The sequence below is a fragment of the Impatiens glandulifera genome, chromosome 2 (genome assembly GCF_907164915.1).
Source record: "Impatiens glandulifera chromosome 2, dImpGla2.1, whole genome shotgun sequence".
Classification (NCBI taxonomy): domain Eukaryota; kingdom Viridiplantae; phylum Streptophyta; class Magnoliopsida; order Ericales; family Balsaminaceae; genus Impatiens; species Impatiens glandulifera.
In genome coordinates this window covers 56,136,321-56,159,031 of record NC_061863.1, presented here as the reverse complement: position 1 = coordinate 56,159,031, position 22,711 = coordinate 56,136,321, and the positions used below count along the sequence as shown (strand labels likewise).

General features: G+C 28.0%; 5 protein-coding genes across 5 annotated transcripts in view; all 5 read right to left on the bottom strand.

Annotated features, from left to right (window-relative positions):
• LOC124926992 (transcription initiation factor TFIID subunit 14b-like) overlaps nucleotides 1-19,932 on the bottom strand; it is a 47,822-nt gene extending 27,890 nt beyond the window's left edge. The window contains exon 1 of the mRNA XM_047467327.1: nucleotides 19,818-19,932. The gene's annotated coding sequence lies outside the window, so the exon portion shown is untranslated. The remainder of the gene's footprint in view (nucleotides 1-19,817) is intronic.
• Nucleotides 5,382-6,797, bottom strand: LOC124924994 (DEK domain-containing chromatin-associated protein 4-like). The gene has a single exon (XM_047464974.1). It carries the CDS (start codon nucleotides 6,795-6,797, stop codon nucleotides 5,382-5,384), a length of 1,416 nt encoding a protein of 471 aa, XP_047320930.1.
• Nucleotides 15,509-16,955, bottom strand: LOC124924993 (protein NSP-INTERACTING KINASE 2-like). The gene is made up of 6 exons (XM_047464973.1): nucleotides 16,857-16,955; nucleotides 16,659-16,669; nucleotides 16,401-16,558; nucleotides 16,089-16,300; nucleotides 15,921-16,037; nucleotides 15,509-15,832 (listed from the first exon to the last, which is right to left on the bottom strand). Exons 1-6 carry the CDS (start codon nucleotides 16,953-16,955, stop codon nucleotides 15,509-15,511), a joined length of 921 nt encoding a protein of 306 aa, XP_047320929.1.
• Nucleotides 17,983-19,955, bottom strand: LOC124926991 (transcription initiation factor TFIID subunit 14b-like). The gene is made up of 7 exons (XM_047467324.1): nucleotides 19,818-19,955; nucleotides 19,498-19,585; nucleotides 19,328-19,416; nucleotides 19,037-19,258; nucleotides 18,754-18,941; nucleotides 18,554-18,675; nucleotides 17,983-18,276 (listed from the first exon to the last, which is right to left on the bottom strand). Exons 2-7 carry the CDS (start codon nucleotides 19,528-19,530, stop codon nucleotides 18,166-18,168), a joined length of 765 nt encoding a protein of 254 aa, XP_047323280.1. The 5' UTR covers nucleotides 19,531-19,585; nucleotides 19,818-19,955; the 3' UTR covers nucleotides 17,983-18,165.
• An 822-nt stretch (nucleotides 19,956-20,777) lies between these two features.
• Nucleotides 20,778-21,839, bottom strand: LOC124924992 (protein starmaker-like). The gene has a single exon (XM_047464972.1). The coding sequence runs from the start codon at nucleotides 21,837-21,839 to the stop codon at nucleotides 20,778-20,780; it is 1,062 nt and encodes a 353-aa protein (XP_047320928.1).
• Between the last annotated feature and the right edge of the window lie 872 nt (nucleotides 21,840-22,711).

The following is a 22,711-nucleotide window of genomic DNA, read 5'->3' as shown; positions in this document are numbered from 1 at the left end:
TGAATTATGTAAATATTATAAATCACTTTGTAGAATCCCTGGCAAAGATTTAAATAATTTACATAATTTCAGTATATATATTTAAACAATCCATATTTAGTCATACAATCCTGTTTATTCTTAAATAGATTTATGTAAATATTATTTGGTAACCCACAATTTTTGTGAATTCATTGTAAAACAATGTTTTTTTGGAGTTTTGGAGTTCGACAAGTTAGAATGAAAAAAATGAAATATAAGGTTTTGTAGATATCAAATTAAATAAAATATATAAATAATTGCAATTAAATAAAAAATATAAATAATTAATTTATAAATGATAACATAAATATATTTGTTTAAATATACTAATATCAATATACGTTATCTGTTTTTGGGTGTTCAACTATAAAAAAAAAAATGATTCTTTATTTGTTATCTGTTATATTTTAATTCAAAATTAGAAATTGTATATGATGATTTTTTTCTATAGAAAATATAAATTAATTATCGTAAAATTAAACAAGGAGTTACATTTATAAATTCATTTTCAATTTTGAGAATTAAAATTCAAGTGTAAAAATTCAACAAAAATGTAATATTTTTTATGGTGACTCCAAAGATCCGTAATAATAAATAATGATGTATAGAAAACCGAATAAACCAATCAATCCGTAAGAGTATTATTCAAATTATAAAAATTTGAAATAAAAATTTTGATCTGCTTAAATAAGATGCTAAACCAAATAAAAGACGACACCAACTGAAATTTGGGAATTAAAAGAAATAAGAGACATCCTCTGTCCTAATGATAAATAGATAAATTCAAATTTTGTTAAAAACTTTTTTTTCTCGAGAAATAATATATATTTATTAATAGAAAATATTGAAAATAATTATATATATAATATATATATATATATATATATATATTCTAATTACCATGTTTTATAATAATTTAATTCTAAAAATACTGTAACTCCAATAATATTAGTAATTTTTAAGAAATAAAAAATAAAGAGTTATATAATGTCTTTCTATCTTTATATATAAAAAAAATTAATTCTAAAATATAAATATATATTTATTTATCTTTATAAAATAATAAATACTTTTTAAAATTATATCAGGTACAATTTATATTTAAAATATATATATAATATTATTTTATAATAATTTACACGTATATGAGTTTATATAATTTACAAATAATTTATTTGAAATATCAATGAATAATTTACTTTTTATTTACTTAAGTGATTGTCACAAACAGGATTAATTCAGTCTATAATCACAAAATTTGGTTAATTCAGTTTATACTTATGACTTAATACTATATAATCCTAATAAATTAATTCATAGAGAAATTTTAATTTTATTTGTTCCCTGATGTATCAAATTTATTAATTAAGTTTTAAAATTATATATATATATTATATTTTATAATATAATTTTCTAATACAGTTAATGTACAAAATAATTCACCTTATGCAAAAGTTAAATATAATAGAAAGAAACATTTTGTTAATGTATCTGATCATGTTTTTAATTGTGAGAACTTCTAAATAAAAAATGTGACACAAAATTTGTTTTCAAATTTATTCACTATTTAAAATTAACAATACACTCAATAATTAAGGTCATTTTGGGATCAAAATCATAAATGAAATGAGGAAACATGAGTAAAACTAGGGCCGAAAACGAGTCGAGTCGAGCTCGAGTAGAGGTCTACTCGAGCTCGAGCTCGAAAAAATTTCAACGGCTCGAACTCGAGCTCGAGCTCGATCGAGTATCAAAATTAAAGCTCGAGCTCGAACTCGAACTCAAAACAAGTACTCGAGCTCGACTCGAACTCGACTCGATTAGCTTGAATTTTACCGAGCTCAAGAGCTCGGCTCGAGCTCGACTCGATTAGTTCGATTTATAGCTCGAGCTCGAGCTCGAACTCGACTCGAAACATACAAAATTAAAATATATCAACTAAATAGTTTCACACTTTCAATATATCAAAAGATCACAACAAAATGAATAAACATATAGAATTATTCATTTCACCTAAAACATAAATATTCCATCAAAATCAAATAGAACACACAACATTACACATTAAAACATTCAACTTAAAACATAACCATTCTAACTAAAAATATCTAAAATCCAAAGTCCAAACGTACAATATATTAAATTAGTCCAACATAAAACAACCAAACTTACTTAATCAAAACTCCAAAGTTCCCAACATTCCAAAGTCCAAACTTACTTAATCCAAACTTCCAAAGTCCAAACTAAAAAATAACACCTTATTTGGATTCCGGAAGACAAATTTCTTGATAAGTTTTAGGGTATAAATTTATATTTTATATTTTAATACTCATATTTTATATTTAATTAAAGTATTACAATTTTTTATATTATAAAAAGTAAATATAAAATATAAAATATAAAATATAAATTTAAAAATATAAAATATAAATTAAAAAATATATATAAAATATAAAATATAAATTAAATATAAAATATATTAATATAAATTATATATATTCGAGTAGCTCGTCGAGTACTCGAGCCGAGTATATAACTACTCGAACTCGGCTCGATTATATAATGAGTCGAGCTCGAGCATGCTCAAGCTCGAGTTTGACCGAGCTCGAGTCGAGCTTTGACCGAGCTACTCGCGAGCAGCTCACGAGCAGCTCGTCTCATTTTCAGCCCTAAGTAAAACTGACTAATAATTCTAATGGCTAGAAAAAAATCTAGGACATAAGACTCTATAGGGTAATCCTAACAAATCCTTTCTAGCTAGGCTGAGAGGCTAGGCAGTCTACTTGAACCAATTCTCAAATTAAATTATTTTGTTATTCATTCTCAAATTAATTTATTTTATTATTTAAACTCATTTTTTTATTTTTATTTTTATTTTTATTTTTTATTTATTTATCTTGATTCAAACTTATTATTAAATATATATATATTTAAATTATTATTTTATTAAAATATTTAAATTATTATTTTTATAAATTCGATTATTTATATTTTGATATATATATATTTAAATTATTATTTTTATAAATTTAATTATTTATATTTTAATATATATTTTACTTTTAATATATATTTTATATATTTTATATTTTTATTTTAAAATGTTTAATCTAATATTATATAAATGAGAATCATTTAAATATAATAACAAAAACATTTAAAAAAAACACAATCGTTCAAAGTGTAACTAAACAAAGTGAAGAATAACAAGATTAAGATTTTGAGAGAAATATGCCAAAAATGTTTATCAGTGGCAAACAAACCTAACATAAAATATAGTGTTGACGATTTCAGATATGCTCAAGAAAATCAATATTTGATGTTCTCAATAGCACATGATTGGGAGAAATATGATAATCTTATTCCCAATAAAATTTTGAGAAAGAAGAAAAATTAACGAAGTCAAAGCCATTGTATTCGAATTGAGATGGATAGTTCACGAAAGACCATAATTTATTAACTTGTGAGATGTATGGCCAAGAAGGTTATACAAGACGCGGTCAAAGACGTATTAAGTAAAATCGTTAATAATTTATAGAAAAATAATTGTAATTATTTTTATAAATTGTTATATATGATTATGGTTAAAATATTTTAAATTTATTAGTATTTATTAATTTACGAGGATGATAAAGTGAATATTTATTATATTATATTATATTATAAATAATAATTGAAACGTAATTATATATATTAAAATTTTAAAATTTATAAATAAATTTTAAAATATATATATATATCATAATTTAAATAATAATGTAAATATATACATCAAAACATAAATAATTTAATTTATAAAAATAATAATTTAAATATTTTAATAAAAAATAATAATTTAAATATATATATATATTTAATAAAGAATTTAAATATAATAAAAATAAATAAATATAATAAAAATATGATAACCAGTAAGTTAGTTTAGAAATTAAAAAACAGATTAGTTTGAGAAATTGAATTATAAACAAAATTAGTATGAGAATTGTTTCGGTCTGCTAACTAATTTACTAAACAAATAAGATATTTAGTTATAATTTATTATTTTTATAAATATAAAATGTTGTATTTAGTGATTTATGATAAAAATTAGAAAAATTATTTAGTTAAGAGTTCAATTTTTTTTTTAAAAAAAAATTGTAATTTTTAAACTAACCTAGAATTAAAAAAAAAAAAACATCATACATTTTTCTATGTAAAGTTTGGGATAGTCCAAAATTCAGATCGAACTCTGCTCGGACCAATATAAGATTATATTGGATTAAATGATAATATAATGGCATCTAAATGATGATCGAAACATTTTTTGTAATTGATAGATAGAAGAGACCTATGACATATGTGTTAAAATATTCTCTTTATAAATTTTAATTTTTTATAGGGTGAAATTATTATTGATATCAAACATCTATTTTCATCTACAGTTTATCCTTTATATGTTACTTTCTCTTAATAAATTTGAAAACTTAAATATATCAAATTAAAATGTGTTATAATTAGAAAGAAAAAGTCTTCTATTTGAGTTTTAATATTTATTGATTTAATTATTATGTTTATCAATTTTTATATAAATTGAAAAACTCTTTTAAATCTAATAATTCAAACAAAATTATATTTGTTTTTTATAATTTAAATTAAGAATATGTAAAATCATAAATTTATAATGACATTAAAAAATTTTAATAAAATATATATATATATATATATATATATATATATATATATATATATATATATATATGTAATATATTATGTTTTAAAAAATTATAATAATTAATGATGAAAAATATAATTTTATAATTTAATGAAAATTTTAAAACATGATGCACAAACTGAGAATCTACATGCTCCTTATTTAAATTCATCCATTTCTCGAGCCAATTATTTGGCCAATCACGGTCTAAAACAAGAACAAGAATATGAGGATTCTATCAATTCAATAGAAACTATATCTTAATTAATATATATATTTTGTGATATACAAGGACAATGTTATTAATTATTTATTTATTGATTTTTTTTGTCTTTAATATTTGTAAATTTGAAAAAAAAATAAGTATATATGCCTTTAGCAAGAATTTTAGAGACCTTAATTAATTCTTCCTTTTCCTTTTATATATTTATTTGTCCATACATTTTCTAGTAACACTCACAAAATTACTGGTGAAATCCTTGTTGGTCTGAAAAGGTGAATATCAAGATTCAATATGAAGGCACTTCTTTATTGGAGAAACATAGAATAAATTATTATTTGGAATTTGTTTATGATCGAGCCTATGACATGACTTAGCTCAACTCATATTAATTATTAGATGTTCGATCTCATTGTCGAAACAAGGTTTAAGTACTGGCGGTCTACTAGTTCATATGAGTGCTTCCTCCATTGGTTGTTTAGGTGGGTGTGCATGGCTTTTTCTTCCCTTTGCATGTCGACGGCATGGCTTATACTTGCCTTTGTGCTCAGGCTTCTTGTCTCCCTTTGATTCTTCTTCATCAATCGAAACAATATCATCATCCATCTCTAATGGCTCTAATTCATCGATTGAATCAACTCCTTCATATTGCTCCATCTCATTATCGATGTCATTAATCTCGTAGGAAGGTTTAGGGGATTGTACTGGTCCCGATCCGTGATGGTGTCGACCACTCTTACGAGAATGACGTTTGCATGGATGACGCTTATGTTTGTGACCACCAGACTCCTTGTGATCATCAATATTTGATTCCTCATCAATCGAATCAAGATCATCATAATTCATTTGATCAAATGATTCTTCATCGACAGAAGCAACACTTTCATCTAGATCCATCCATGTATTAATGTCAGCAACGTTAGAGGAACCTGTAGGTGGTTCTACAGGTGCATGACTTCGTTTTCCCTTTCCCTTTCGTGAATGTGCATGGCGTTTGCATGGATGATGCTTTTTTTTGTGACCATGCTCCTTGTTATCATCATGTGATTCTTCATCGATCGAAGCAACATCATCATCATCCATCTCTAATAACTCTTCATCGAATGAATCGAGTCCTTCGTATTGATTCACCTCATTATCCACGAAATCATCAACGTTAGAGGAAGGTTTAGGGGGGTGTGCTGCTCCGTGATGTTGTCCACCCTTCTTTGAACCTGAATGTCGTTTGCATGGATGACGCTTATGTTTGTGACCAGACTTCTTGTGATCTTCTTCTGATGAATCATCGATCGAATCAAGATCATTATTTTCTAATGGCTCTTCATCGATCGAATCAAGATCATTATTTTCTAATGACTCTTCATCGATCGAATTAAGATCATTATTTTCTAACGACTCTTTATCGATCGAATTAAGATCATTAAATTCTAAAGAATTTTTTTCATCGATTGATTCGATCGAATCAAGATGATCATTTTTTAATGACTCTTCATATAACATACCACCAAGTTCATTGTCGTCATTAGAGGAGTCTTCATCTAACGAAACAAGTTCTTTGTCGATCGAATTAAGATCATTATTTTCTAATGACTCTTTATCGATCGAATCAAGATCATTAAATTCTAAAGAATTTTTTTCATCGATTGATTCGATCGAATCAAGATGATCATTTTTTAATGACTCTTCATATAACATACCACCAAGTTCATTGTCGTCATTAGAGGAGTCTTCATCTAATGAAACAAGTTCTTTGTCGTCGTTAGAGGCTACGAAGCTATCATTGTCGATTAACGCTCTCGAGTAAGAATAAACAAATAGTGAAGCAAAAAGAAGGCAGGATAACAGAAGGTATTTTGTTGAACTCATCTTTGACTATGAATATTTAGCTTGATGGTTTGAATTGATACCATTAACCTACCTATATTTATATAGGGTTATGTAGTAAAATTCACCAAATATTTTTTGTGACCTTTATCAATTTTCATGCTTCATATTAAAAAAAATACTATTACCACGAGAAAGCAAATTACATGAATATAGTAGAAATACATTTTTCCTAGTAGGTAAGAATGAATCCACTGTAGATTAAGGCTGCATTAAATAAAATATTAAAATGATTCAACCCATCTCAATTTATTTATTTATTTTGTAGGAAAAAAATGGAACAAAAGATTAAGCTATAGTTTTAAATTAAAATTATAAGATTATTTCTAATAAAAGTATTTTTTTTTTTTTTGAAAATTTTAATAAAAGTAAAGAGACATTCGAGTCAAATAAGAAAATAATAATATAATTGATAAATGTAGATAATAATAATGAGTATAATTGATAATTTTATAATTGAAACTAATATTAATATTATAATTTTTTTTATATCATAATTTCTTTTAAATATACAAAATATTCAAGTATATCATCATTTAATAAGATAATAAAATATAAACACATAATATGTTATCATACTAATTATATTTCTTCACTATAACAAAAAAAAAAAAAAAAAAAAAGAGTTGAATTATTTAAATTTGTTAAGAATTACATAAACAATATATGACAAATATTATAAACTAAAGGTAGATTATACACATCCAGATTAAATATAATATTTTATTTACTTAATAACATATATTATAACATAGTAAATTTATTTTAATAATATGTTTTATTAAAATTTTTCATATATATTTGACTTTACTAATATTTTTTATATAAAATTTTCTTTTATTTTAAGTTTTTATATTTTAATTTATTTATTATAATTTTATTATTGATAATATTTATAATTAATTATATAAAATGACTATATTATTATTAATTATTGTAATTATTATAAAAAGAATATTTTATTAAAATTATTACTAATTATATTTTATTTTAAATAATTTCTTGATATTATTTAAATAATTTAAATAATTTCTTTTAATAAATAAATTTAAAAAATCATTTCTTAGTATTAAGTAATCAAATCAATATGTCGATCAAACTTATGAACCAAACAACTTAATTTATTCAATTTATCATTACTAAGTAAAAAAAAAAAATCATGTAACTAATATTAAGAATTTGGGTTCTCAACTAGTATTATTCAACAAAATAAATAAATAAATCATGAATTGTGTAAATATTACAGATCACTTTGTAGAATTCATAGCAAAGATTTTAATAATTTACATTATATTAGTATATATATTTGAACAATCCATAATTTTAGTAATACAATCCTTATTATTCTAAAATAGATTTATGTAAGTATTAATTGGGAAACAAATTTTGTAAATTCATTGTAAAAATATTTTGTTTTGGACTTTTGGAGTTCTGTAAGTTTGAAAGTTAGAATGACCAAAATGAAGTATAAGATTTCTTAGATATCAAATTAAATAAAAAAAATAATTGAAATTAAAAAAAAAAATATATATATATATATATATAATTATCACTGATAACATAAATATATATTTAAAATATACTAATATTAAGTTTATGTTAATTTGAGTGACAAAAATAGTTCTTTTTATATATTTTATTATGTTTTAACTCAAAATTTGCAATTATTATATATAATATTTTAAATTTTATTTTTATATAAAATAAATACATTAATTTAAACAAAGATTTATGCATATAAAATTAATTTTAAAAAATAACCTACAAAATATAAAATTTAAACAATATCATATGAGAATTAAAATTCTAGTGTAAAAATTAATACTCATGTAATTTTTTCACGAATTTTTTCACGACTCTAAAAATTCAAACGGTGTTCAATCAAACGGTGTTAAAAAAATCTTAGATCAAAGATAAACAATGTTAAAAAATATTTTTGTCAAGTGATAACTAATAATTATAAATGGTCAAAATGTAAGAATAAATGTAAGAGTATTTCATCCGATAATTTCATTTCTTTTACTACTAAAGAGTCAACCAACACGGACTCAAAAAAATATACAAACAAAACTCAGACGATTATTCAAATTACAAAAATTTAAAAATTGATCTAACTAAATAAGATATTGCATCGAATAAAACACGTCACAAACTCAAATTCTGAGGGCTCGCAAGAAAAACTATTAACCTTCTATGTTAAAGATAAAAAAAAAAAAAAAAACTATTCACTTTTTTTTATTTCAAATTAAATATATATATATATATATATATGTGGAATTAAATGAAATTATAATAATATAATAAAATCTAATTATTAATAGAAGATAGTGAAAAAATTTAACATGTATAATATAATTTGTTTTTTTCCTAATTATTAACATTTTTCTAATAATTTAACTTTCTAAAATATAAATATTTATTTATGTCAATAAAAATATAAATTAATATATTTTTAAATTAAATAATTTAGGTTCAATTTATATTTAAATCATATATATATATTCAAATTTTGAAAATATATTTAAGGTAGGGAGATCAAATTATTTAAAATAGGAAGATATTAAATAATAATTTACACGTTCTTAATTGTATTAGAAACCATGAAAAATTATTTTCATGACTTTATTATTTTTAAAATAATAAATATGTTTAATATATACACTAATTAATATATATATATATATATAATTTGCAAATAATATATCGTAAATAATACCACACCGGATTCTCTACTATCGATTTCGATGTTCCTCTATTTTGGACCAATTAGAATACAGTGTTATTATTTTATTATTAAATCAGGCGCGGTTAAAAACAAGATTTATTCGGGTTTATTATTAAATCAGGCGCGGTTAAAAACAAGATTTATTCGGAACCCGGTTATAATTCCGGATCCGTTTCATTCATGTAATACCAATCCTGAGAAGCGCAACGCAAAGGAATGAAGAAAGTAGGAGCGGAGCCACGCATGAGCTAGAGTGGGCTCGAGTCCCACCTATATTAAAATAATGCTTGGATTGGGTGGTCTCCAGCCCAATCAAATTAAAAAAAAAATAAGGCAAATTAAGTGAATAAACAAATAATGCTTGGATTAGGATGGGCTCCAGCCCCAATTAAATTAAAAAGAAAAATATGGCAAATTAAGTGAATAAACATGGCAAATTTTATCAATTGAAAATTGAAAAGAGGGAAAGGCCGAAAGCTCACAAAACCTCAATTTGTTCCTCGTGCAGTGCGATTGACGCTGCCATAACCCTCCATCTTGTTGGTTCGATTCCAAATTTCCAGTGGTCTTCTTCGCTCCGGCCTCTGGTCACCTTCTTCCATTATTTTGCTCTCGGTTTGGTTCGTTCTTCACCCTTTCTTTGCATTTTATTTTTTTAACCACTTTATCGTATGAATCAAGAACAGTTTATGTGTAAGTTGTGACAGTGTGAGTGTGAGTGTGTGACTATGTCCTAAATCCATTAACAAACCTCAAAAAACAACAAAATAACCATTATATTATGTGTGTTTTATTTAAATTTTGTTAGGGTTATAATGGAACTATTTGTTGGGTATTGGTTGGCCCAACATTGTGTCTCAATATTTAGTAATTCGCTTATTGGACTTGACCTAATAATATAAATAGATATTACTCTCTTGGTGGGAGAAATAGGTCAAACTCTTTTGTGGTGTTTGGAGACTAGAGAAAGGGTTGCCGCCTTTGGTGAGGTAGTGGTGCAACGGAATTGATAAACAAGAGGAACTGAGTCAAACTTCAATCGCATTCACACCCAACAGTAGATTCAAGGACGAGGTAGTCGAACTTCTTAAGCTTAGTGGTGCTTTGGAACCTAAAGACAACTTTAAACTTCTTAATGTTGACCACATCTATCAACTTGCTGAAAAATTCTATCATCTAGATTTTGATGCACAAGATTTGCACCACTTGAGAACACAATTGGCTCACTATGAGCTTAACATGCCCGTCAATGAAAGATTTCAAAATTTATCAACTATTTCTGAATTATGTCAAAGATTAGTTGAGACAAATAAGTTAAAAACCTACAATTTGATTGATATGTAATTTTATCATTTGTTATAATTTATGAAATATACCTATATTGTTTACTTATACTAATATATTTATTTAATTGGCAAGTTGATTCGTCTTATTTTAATTCTTCCTGTTTCTACAGCAACAACGGAACGAACATTTTCCGCTATGAAGCTCGTGAAAACAACTCTTCGTAACAAGATGGAAAAAGAGTTTTTAACAGATTCTATGATCGTCTATATTGAACGAGAGCTGTCTGAAAACATTGATAATGATATAATAATTAAAAAAAATTATTCTAAAAAGAATAGAAGGGCACAACTTCAATAATGTGTATGCTAAATGTTTTGAATGTATTGTTTTGTTTCATAATTTCATAAAGTAAATGTTCATACAAATTTTATTTTATATGTTTGAATTAATTAATTTATTGTATCAATTACATGGAAAAAAAATAGCGGAGCATAGAAAGTTAAATCTAAGGTGCAAGTTGAAGTCAGCCCTAGATAATTTTTCATCCTAACTTCGCCCCTGGAATGAAGCGTTTTACATCAGTTTTATATCAAGAAGCGATATTCAGTAAATCTTGATTCACTTCACTCTGTTTCAACACTATAAATATAATCCCTTTAATTTTCATTTAAAACCACTAACAATATAAATTATACTTTCAATGTAAAAGTATTTATGCATTTATCTACTATACAATACTAAATAAAATATATTAATTATTTAATAATATAAATAATTATATATTAATTATAATTATATATAAAAATATATTTATAATTTTATTTATGTTGTATTTAAATTAATTTGTATCAATTATGTTATAATTTATATATTTATATATATATAAATATAAAAACATAATTATAAATTACTTTGTGAGATATTTAAATTAATTAGTATTAATTATTAATTATTTTATTTATATAATTTTATAATTTATATAATTATATATATATAAATTTATAATTTATATAATTATAAATTTGTTTGCGATATATTTAAATTAATTTGTACCAATTATGAAATAATTTATATAATTATATTATATATATATATATATAACCACATATTTTGAAATTTATTTGTAAGATATTAAAATAATTTTGTTTTAAATATTTTATAATTTATATAATTATATATTAAATTTATATAAATTATAAAACCATTAACACATTAATGTAAAATATTTATACGTTCAATGTTTTTCATGTAAATTCTACTAGAGAATAAAAAAGATGAAACAAGCGTAACCTAGTAAAATTATTTCACTAGGTATTTACAGCGCTGAAAGGAGTGAAACAAACGCTATCTAGTGAAGATATTTATAGTGCTGATAAGAGTGGAACAAGCGCTAGCTAGTAAAGTTTTCTTCAATATATATTTACAGCGCTGAAATGAATGAAACAAACACTAGCTAGTGAAAATTGATTCACTAGGTATTTACAGCGCCGTTGATATAGTTGAAGCAAATGCTACCAGTGAAGCAAACTTCACTATGTATTTACATTTTTATTTACATTGTTAATAAAAGTGAAGCTAGTTTCATTAAAATAATAATTTAAATAAATAGAAAATTTTCTGTTTCACTCCCACTATTACTTTCTCTCTTATCGATTTTTCAAATCCTAGCACAAATCTTCTTCACTACAATCTTCTCGCGAAAATGACCTTTGAAGGGTGACGTCGAAAGTTCTTTGTGGTCTTTGAGATGATGTTAATGCAACCTTGGATCCCTTAAATTGTGTAGCGACTTGATGTTGGACATCTACGATTTCTCCGATACAAATCGTCCATCAGGTTTTTGCCTACTTTCTGCAGATTCGGGTTAACCAGATCTGAAAAAAAACTGTTCATCATATTTTTTTTTCTAATTTTAACCGTCTTTCCAAAGTGTCCGGATGAAGCCGTCTGTTAACTAGGTAAAATCTTAAAAGATCTTCTCATATATTTCTTAACATGTACATTGACAACTTTATTTAACAACTATTGCGACAAAAATACTAGGTAACGCTTATTTCTTATCATACATTATTAAACAATATTAATCTGTAACTCAAAATTTTGTTTGTTTTTCTTATGGACGGGAGAATGATTATATATGTGGGAATGAAAGGTATAATAAATGTTTGTTATTTGTTCTACTACGATTCTCACCGACATATGTAAGATAAGATCACTATGTATGTTTTCTGTCATTTTTATTAGATATATATTATCAATAATAATCTAATTTAGGTATATTAAGTCTCTTTACATAGATGCAAATTTTTCTACTTTATCTCTTATATAATAACAGAACATTATAATAGATTATTAAATCACTGTTTTGTATTTCTTTTAGGTATTGAACGGTGAAAGTAGCAATGGAGGTGGAAACTTGAAAGAATACATAAGTAAAGTTATGGTTAGTATAGTTGACCATTTGAGTTCAGTTGCATATAAAGTTAATAATTTCTTGAATGATGAAGTTCTTGAATACTCTTCAACCAACCTTCAATTTTGTTGCCTTGAACAGTATCTATCTATGTATGTATTTTCATGAATCTTCTTCATAAACTCATTTCACTTACAATTTTTGTTTATTTGGTTAATAGAAAATGAGAGGATGCAAAGAATACATGGACAAAAATGACATGTTACAGCAATCTTTAATAGGATGTTTCTTCTACTACACCCGACTAAGCCTGATGAATTTCAATTTACCACTTTATATTTAGTTGATTTTATAGCAGTGAAGTTAGAAAATTAAAATTAAGTTGTAATTTCCATGTATTCATTCATTGAAATTTATTGTTGTTTGTTTATATATATTGCAGCAGCAGTCGAAGAAAGAAGTGAACGTATTAGGGAAGTGAAAGCCTCAAACATTAAATTCACGGTTTGCAAACATAAAGAGGAGATGATGAATGCTTTGGCGAAGCAGAATAATAGTAATAATAGAGGAAGAAGAAATGTTGGGTTGGAACAAATAGTAGAAGGCGACAGCAGGAAGAAGAGATCGGGCGGTTACTAATCAGATTTCTCTTATGAATTGATGGATGTACACCATATTGTTGATAGCAGCAAACAAGACAACAGTGAAACAAATGATTGGTTTCTTGTACTTTTGTTGTTTCAGAAAAAAAAAATATGCCTTAGAATAATTTCAGTTTACTATGATGAATAAAGAAACAGGTCTTTTACTTTTAATTGCAAATCATTTGTATTTTAATTTTTGGGTTTAATTCTTTCTTTTTCATTGTATAATCAATTAGAGAAACAAGAGGATTCTTACATTTTAGATCACAGTCATAACCTTGTCGGACCTTGGAGATTTATTTGCGCTTTACTCATAAGTTTACAATCCATGGTAGCATAATATGCTTATATATTTAATAAAAACATATATTTATTATTGACATTTTGAATTGCAGACAAATGTTCGAGGTAGGAGGACTGCAGAAGCTGAGCTACGCCCTTTTTATTCACTTGGCGATCTATGGAATCTATGGAATTCGTTTAGTGAGTGATGCTTATGAAGCAGGAGTGTCACTATTGTTGAATGGAGTAGTCTGTCACACAATATTATGGTTGTATTGCTGAACACCCAATGCTTGTATTTTGTTACAGATTAGTCAAAAATTAATTCTTTCTTTATTAGCCTAATGAATGGGGTGTACTTTCTCTGGAATTGCACTTGCAGTCAAGTTCTCTCAAAAGAAGAATGATTTCTAGCTTAAAGTTGTCAGCATGTCATGATGTATCCTTATACTCCATGAAACGGACACACCTAATTCTTATGTTACTAATGCATCAACATACATGTGATATGACTAAGAAACTCCAAATTTTGGATCAACTTACCATAATCGAATAAACAAGCTGAATTTACAGATGGAAGAGCTGAGTAGCAAGTTGAGCAATAAAGGGGATTATTATTTGGTGAGCCCACAAAGTGGTCTGCAATCAGAAGTGTGTAATGGATCTGCTCCTACATCTTACTTCATCTCTGGGTTAAGAAAAGGTTCCATAATGTCTAAAAGGCTTAACAAAGTAGAGCATTGAGAGAAAGAGAAGACACACAAATTTTCCATTACAGAGAGTACAAATTTACATGGAACCAATTAGCAAGATCTGACATTATATATATTTAATTCATGATTCTTGTGCATTTGATAATGAAGGAATGATTGAGTTAACTTAAATTCTTACATTCTTTTTACACAAGAAGATTTACTTTATGTACAAAGAACATTATAAAGTATTATTAAATTTTACTCTCGTCGGGTTGGAGAGAATGAATTGTGTATGCTAAACACTCAGGAAAGCAATACCAACCCAATCGAAGGACATAAACCAAGCAATTCGCTGTCAATAGATTATCGTTTATTTGAAGAAAAAGCCTCAGTAACTACACTAGTACAACAATAATACACACCACACCAACGACATTTTTTTGAAATTGTTAAGAACAAAATGGGTATTTAGGTGAAATGAAATCCATCATGATTCATGCAACTAATCTCTTCTCATAAGTATTCATGCCAGTTATTATTATACTAGTAGATATATCATTCTAAAATCACACAAATTATTATTCTGTACAAAATTTTACTCTTAGAAAGCTATTATACAAGTCTGTGTCTTCTTCTTCTAGTTGTTGTTACCTCGGTCCAGAAAGCTCCATTGCCTGAATGAGCAACGAAGAATCATCCGTAAGATCAGAGTATCTTTCTGAAGATGAAAATTCATTCCTTCTACATCTAATACTACCACCATCTGCTTTTCTTTGAGATGCTTCCCACTTCTCGGCTAGCCCATCTCCTTCCAGCATCCTAACCACCTCCGACATTTTAGGCCTGTGGATTGGAACATATTGAGTACACAGTAGAGTCACTTGGACCATTTCCTCAAGCTCGATTCTATCATAGTTAGTTTTCAAGTCCTTATCAACCAACATATCTAGTTTCTTTTCCAGGTGAATTTTCTTAACTTGAAAAGTTATAAAAACATTGGAAAATCATTAGTAATAAGTAATTTTGAGAAGCTTTTACTGCTAATCACAAATAACTAACCCAATCAAGCAGGACTCCTTTCTGGTTTACAGCTTTTCCAAAGTCTAAAGCTCTTTGGCTAGTGATAAGTTCAAGAAGGAGAATTCCAAACCCGAAAACATCTGTTTTCTCTAAAGACTGTCATGTTGAGAGATACTCAGGAGCTATATGGCAAACTGTTCCTCTAACCGATGTCATGACATGGGAATCGCGATGATCCAAAAGCTTAGCCAACCCAAAATCTCCTACAACAACCTCACAGCAATCATCAAGCAGTATGTTGGTTGCCTTCACATCCCTATGGATGATCTTTAGATCGCATTGCTCGTGTAGATACAATAATCCCCTTGCAGCTCCTATAGCGATCCTCTTTCGTGTTCCCCAATCCAATGAAGGTTTTCCTGTAAGAAATAAAATAAGACATGTCTAAGAAAGAACCATTTTTTTTTCTTATTTTATAAAACAAAGTATTTTGGAAAACCTTTGAGTGAGAAGCAACACTCCCGTTTGACATGAAAGGATAGACAAGAAGCCTCTCTGTTGTTGTCATGCAAAAACCGTCAAGTTTGAGAAGATTTCTGTGCACGCTAAACTGATCATCTCTACTTCGGTCTGGAACTGGATCTCCCCACCTGCTGCGTTTCCATCTTGGAGATAGCCTTTGTACACATTTCCAAAGAAGACATAATTTTTTCTTCAAAGTTTATTATTCCAACCAAATTCTATAGTAGAGGTTAAAGTAAAAGTAGGAAGACTAACAGAAATGAAAGCTGTAGCAGGAATTTCTTCAGAAAGACTGTTATTGTTCAGCCTCCTAAATTACAGTTCAAATCCCCACCAAGAAACAAACAAAAAAATTATAAATCATCGCATATACAAGATTTGGTATGTAGAAACCAAACTTTATTAATAAGAACTTGAACAAACGAAAGCGCATTTTTATGTCAAAACTCTTACAGGTATTGAAGGTTCTTCATGTGGGTAAGTAAGAGATGAAGGGATTTCGCCACTAAAAGAGTTATCAGAAAGATCAAGTGTATGAATCTTTGGAACCATCCCAAGCTGAATTGAATTTTCTCCTGATATATTATTATTTTGTAGAAGCTGAAAAAAATGTATAAAAAATTTCAAATATTTGTTCTTCCCAAAGAAAACTTTGTAAATCTTGGCTCTTAATTCTTACACTGTTACAAGGTTTGTCAAGTTTCCAATGCTACCGAGGAGTCATGGAGTGTCCTCATAATGATGAGCAAATAAATACTTTGAAGGATTGCAGTTTAAATGGATTTTCTCAATAGTGAATCGCAAATTAATGTAAATATTGAAGCAAGTTTACTAGGTAGCGCTTGTTTCACTAGCTAACACTTGTTTTGTTTCACTTTTATCAGCGTTTAAAACCTAATAAACAAGTTTCACTACGTAGCATTTGTTCCACTTTTTTTAACGCTGTAAAAATATAGTAAACAAACTTAAATAGGTAACGTTTATTTCATCTTTTTTATTCTCTTGTAAAGTTTGCATGAAAGCATAATGTTTTTACATTAAATTTCTTAAAGACATAAATTAATAAAACGGAGCCAAGTGAAACAAGCTTCACTGAATAGCGTTTCGCTTCATTCAATTTTACATTGCGCTTCTCACTCGCGGGTTCCGAATATCTCTTTCTTCCTTTCAACCCGCAACTTGAATTAATAATAAAATAATAACGTTGCATTCTAATAGAATCGATAGCACCAATGAATAAATTAATTTCAATTTACTGATGTGTTTGTCAGAAACTGGATTAATTGAGTCTATAATCACAAAATTTGGTTAATACAGTCTCTACTTGTGACTAAATATCTAACCTTAATAAATTAATTTATCCTCTAGGCTATATATCTAACAAATTGAAGGCCATCCGTTTTACGAATTCCATTCTCAAAAATTTTAAATTTATGTCAACCATTAAATCTTATATTACGTCGATCCTCCTCAATCCTGTCTCATCATACCCATTGAAAATGTGCAGTAGTACTGATCACCCACAAAAATCTTGATACAATTATGAATTCACATAAGTTTGGGAAGTTTTTTTTATAACAATAAGATTAGAGCATTTAATTTGTCACTTTAAAATAACTCTTTTAACCAGTGGGTCACATCTCGGATTAAGGGATGTAAAATGTCACTAATATTACATACATTCAGGTTTTCTAGAGCGATTACAATCATAGAGTCAGTAAACAATAAGATATCTGTCAAATCCTAGATGAATGATGTGCATTCACAGATCAGAAGAAGATTTTAGTTGTTGGATTTGGTTTTGGTTTTGGTTCTGGTTCTGCCCCTCTATCATACTCAATTGCCTTCTGAATCTAGCAATACTAGCTTGCACCTACAATATTAAAATGAACCATAAAAATTAACATTATCCATCATATGCTAATGTTAAATAAATGTTCAAAAGAAATCCATGTAACAAAGAAAGCTAAAAAAACACCCTGTCAAGAAAGAACCAACTCTTCCAATAAAACATAGGAAATTTGAAGACTTGAGTTATGACGCAATATGATAGCCAAAGGACAACCATTTAGATTTTGAATCCACATCAAACAAAAATTAAAAGTGTTTCCAAATGGGACTATAACATCTACCAAAGAACTCATTCTTACCTGCTGACGAGCAGCTGCAAGCTTAAGAAGCTCATCAGCCTCGGAAAAATTTGTGTACCAATGGCTTATAGGATTTTCTTTGGTGTCACCTTTCTTTCTCTTATCAACATCCTCCACTGGAACTACAAAATCAAAGGTGCTCAATTAACTAAGAAAGTAGAAATAAAAACAGATCTAACAAATAAAAGACCAAAATCTACCATGAGGAGGTAGAGTAAAACCAGCAGGTAACCTAGGCACATTAACAGCAGGGTGATTCTGCACACGAGCAAAGAAACTTTCCGAAGGTTCAGCAAAAACAATCTCATCATATGATTCCACGACAACAGGCTTCTTAATGGACATGGAACCAGAGTCATCCTCAGGGTACAGCTTCAGATGATGAAATCTGAAATGAAAAAAAAAAGTTTTATGCATTGAAAATCTATTATCTCATCATGGTTTATGAAATGGAACATAGCCATAGCCAGTCCAACTACTCACAAGTGTAAGGGCTTTTCGCAAACATCACTGTGAAAGTGAAGAGTGATAGCAATTTCAAATTCTCCCCAGCCAGATTCTGACAGCTCAAAGGGAGGAGTATCGAGGGACCTCGTTGGGTTATTGAAACTTGCATGCAACTGGAAAACAGCACGCTTTACCACAGCCCCGAGGTCCTCATTTGTTGCGCCACGAACATACACGGTCCATTTATGAGACTGGAACCTGATTACACAGTCATAAGTTCAAACTGGCACTTCCTATAACACATTCAAAAACATAGACCTTACTTACTCGCTCGCCTTTTTACCAAGCCAGAATGCTGCACTGCCGCATACTATAGGTACGCTGATTTCCATATCTTTCAGTGGTTTCTCCGTGCCCTAAAATTGAAACCATGAGTGTTGCGCTGATTTGGGTCATGGTAAGATAACAGGATCCAAAATCCAGGTGGTCAAAGTTACCTTCTTTTCGGTGTCTTCCGAAGACCTTAGCATTTTTTCAGCGATGAGATTTTAGATTTAGAAATGGGTCAGTCTCCTTCCGCTAGGTCTGGAAGACGAACAAATCCACAAAATTAGGGTTTTCGTGCGAATGGAAATAGTTCTGGTTCTGATTAGGGAATGACTGTAGTAGTTTAAGTTTCATAAAATTCAATTTAATACATTTAACAAAACTGTAAAGAATTGACAAATTCGTCGCAAATCCTATACATGATTTTCAACTTTTCCTAGCATTGATTCTAATTACAGAATCGAACCTAGCTAGAATTAGGAATTCTTACAGATTGAGGAATCCAGACAGACAATGCTGCTCCTGCTTCGACCGGGGGACTTAGAATTCGATTTTGGGCTTAATTTATAGTCGGCCTGGGAGATGAGGACGAAGAAGAAACGTTGGCGGCGAAATAAGAGAAACGAAGAAGAAGAAGAGGAAGGAATTATATTAAAAATAATGCATATAATAAATAAATTATAATCATTCATAATTATATGTTTATTTGTTTTCTTTTCTATATAAATATAAATAATTTTAATATTAAATATAAATTAGATAACGGGTCTAGGGTCTTTACCGCATTTTGAGAAATGATTTAAAGGGATAATGTTTTGCAAAAATAATTTTTTTCAGTAGGTATAAAGTTTAAACTACTCTTCGCGTGACGAAAAAATGTGACCCGATAATATTTACAAAAATGACATCGCGATACTGTTGGGGCTGCGTAACACAGAAAGACTTCGTAATGCAAAGAAATATTTTCGTCCAAAATGGTCATTTATAAATTTTATTAGGTTTATTTACCAAAAAAGAGTCATTATTAGAGTCATTCCGTAAACTAGACCCATCCTACCTAAATTTAATAAAATTGTTTCCAAACAAGGTTAATTGGATGCTGTTTAGGGCTTCTCAATAATTTAATGAAAAATTTAGTCTTTGTTTTTTTGTATATTTGAAAAAAATATAAGGGTATATATATATGCCATTAGCAAGAATTCAGATACCTTAATTCTTCCTTTTCCTTTTATATATTTATTTGTCCATACATTTTCAAGTAACAATCTCAAAATAATTACTCTTAGATCTCAGCTCTTTTACAAAAAGTAGGGACTTACGTTTCATGAATCATGTATAGATCATTATTGGTGAAACATAAAATGAATTAGTTGGAATTTGGTTTTGTTCCAGCCTATGGCATAAGACTTAATTAGCTCAGCTCATATTATTAGATGCTCTTATTGTCGAATCAAGATGCAGGTGGGTCTAGTACTGGTTCATCAGGTCGTCCTCTCTTTGGTGGATGTGCATGTGAATGTCGACGGCATGGCTTATGCTTGCCTTTGTGCTCAGACTTCTTGTGTCCCTCTGATTCTTCATCATTCATCTCTAATGACTCTTGATCATCGATTGAATCAACTCCTTCATATTGCTCCATCTCATTATCGATGTCATTAATCTCGTAGGAAGGTTTAGGGGGTTGTACTGGTCCCGATCCGTGATGGTGTCGACCACTCTTACGAGAATGACGTTTGCATGGATGACGCTTATGTTTGTGACCAGACTCCTTGTGATCATCATTTGATTCCTCATCAATCGGATCAAGATCATCATAATTCATTTGATCAAATGATTCTTCATCGACAGAAGCAACACTTTCATCTAGATCCATCCATGTATCAATGTCAGCAATGTTAGAGGAACCTGTAGGTGGTTGTGTAGGTGGTTGTGTAGGTGGTTCTACCGGTGCATGACTTCGTTTTCCCTTTCCCTTTCGTGAATGTGTATGGCGTTTGCATGGATGACGCTTGTGTTTGTGACCATGCTTCTTCTTGTGATCATGTGATTCTTCATCGATCGAAGCAAGATCATCATCCATCTCTAATGACTCTTCATTTGACTCTTCATCGAATGAATCAAGTCCTTCGTATTGATCCACCTCATTGTCGATATTGAAGTCATTAATGTTAGAGGAAGGTTTAGGGGGTTGTACTGGTCCCCGTCCGTGATGGTGTCGACCAGTCTTACGAGAATGGCGTCTGCATGGATGACGCTTATGTTTGTGACCAGACTTCTTGTGATCATTTGATTCCTCATCAATCGAATCAAGATCATCATTTTCTAACGAGTCTTCATATAACGAATCAAGTTCTTTGTCGTCATTAGAGGAGTCTTCATCTAACGAAACAAGTTCTTTGTCGTCGTTAGAGGCTACGAAGCTATCAGTGTCGATTAACGCTCTCGAGTAAGCATAAACAAATAGTGAAGCAAAAAGAAGGCAGGATAACAGAAGGTATTTTGTTGAACTCATCTTGGACTATGAATATTTAGCTTGATGGTTTGAATTGATGGCATTAACCTACCTATATTTATATAGAGTTATGTAGTAAAATTCATCAAATATCTTGTTAACCTATCAATTTTCATGTTTCATCTATTTAGACAATAATATGTTAAATCAAGAAAGCAGATTACATTAATTTAGTAGAAATACTTTTTCCTAGTGGTAACAATGAATCCGCTAAAGATTAATGTTTTTAAATTTTATAATTAAGAAAGTTAATTAATTAAAATAAAATGAACTCAGTCACATTATATATATTTTAAGTGCTTAATAAAATAGGAAAATTACTCAAATGATCTTATTTATTATTTTTTATTTATTTAGAAAGTTAGTATGAGATCCACTTCAATTTATTTAAATTGTTCTAAATGAGAACAACTAACGTGACTTTCGATCTTAAGCACAAACTCTTACCACTTAAACTATCCCAATGAATTTCAAGTAATCTTATAATAATTCATATATGTAAGATATTTTTTTCTTTAAAAAGTTAGCATAATCTCGTAGTAATGTGTTAAAAAGGTTCCAGACTCATAACTCAATCGAGTTATGAAAAAAACATGTATGTTAGATTATAAATAAAAACATGTATGTTAGATTATAAATTTGGGTCTTCACACTATGATCGTAAAAAAAAGTTATGAATTATGTAAATATTACTAATCACTTTGTAGAATCCATATCAAATATTTAAATAATTTATATCATTTTATCATATATTAAATCAATTTATTGATTTGCGGGTTATTTGTTTAATCTGCGGGGATTAATCGCACTGAGAATAGAAAACAGCGTTTAAAAAAAAAAACTTTAGTAAAACAATTCTTGTTATTTTTAAA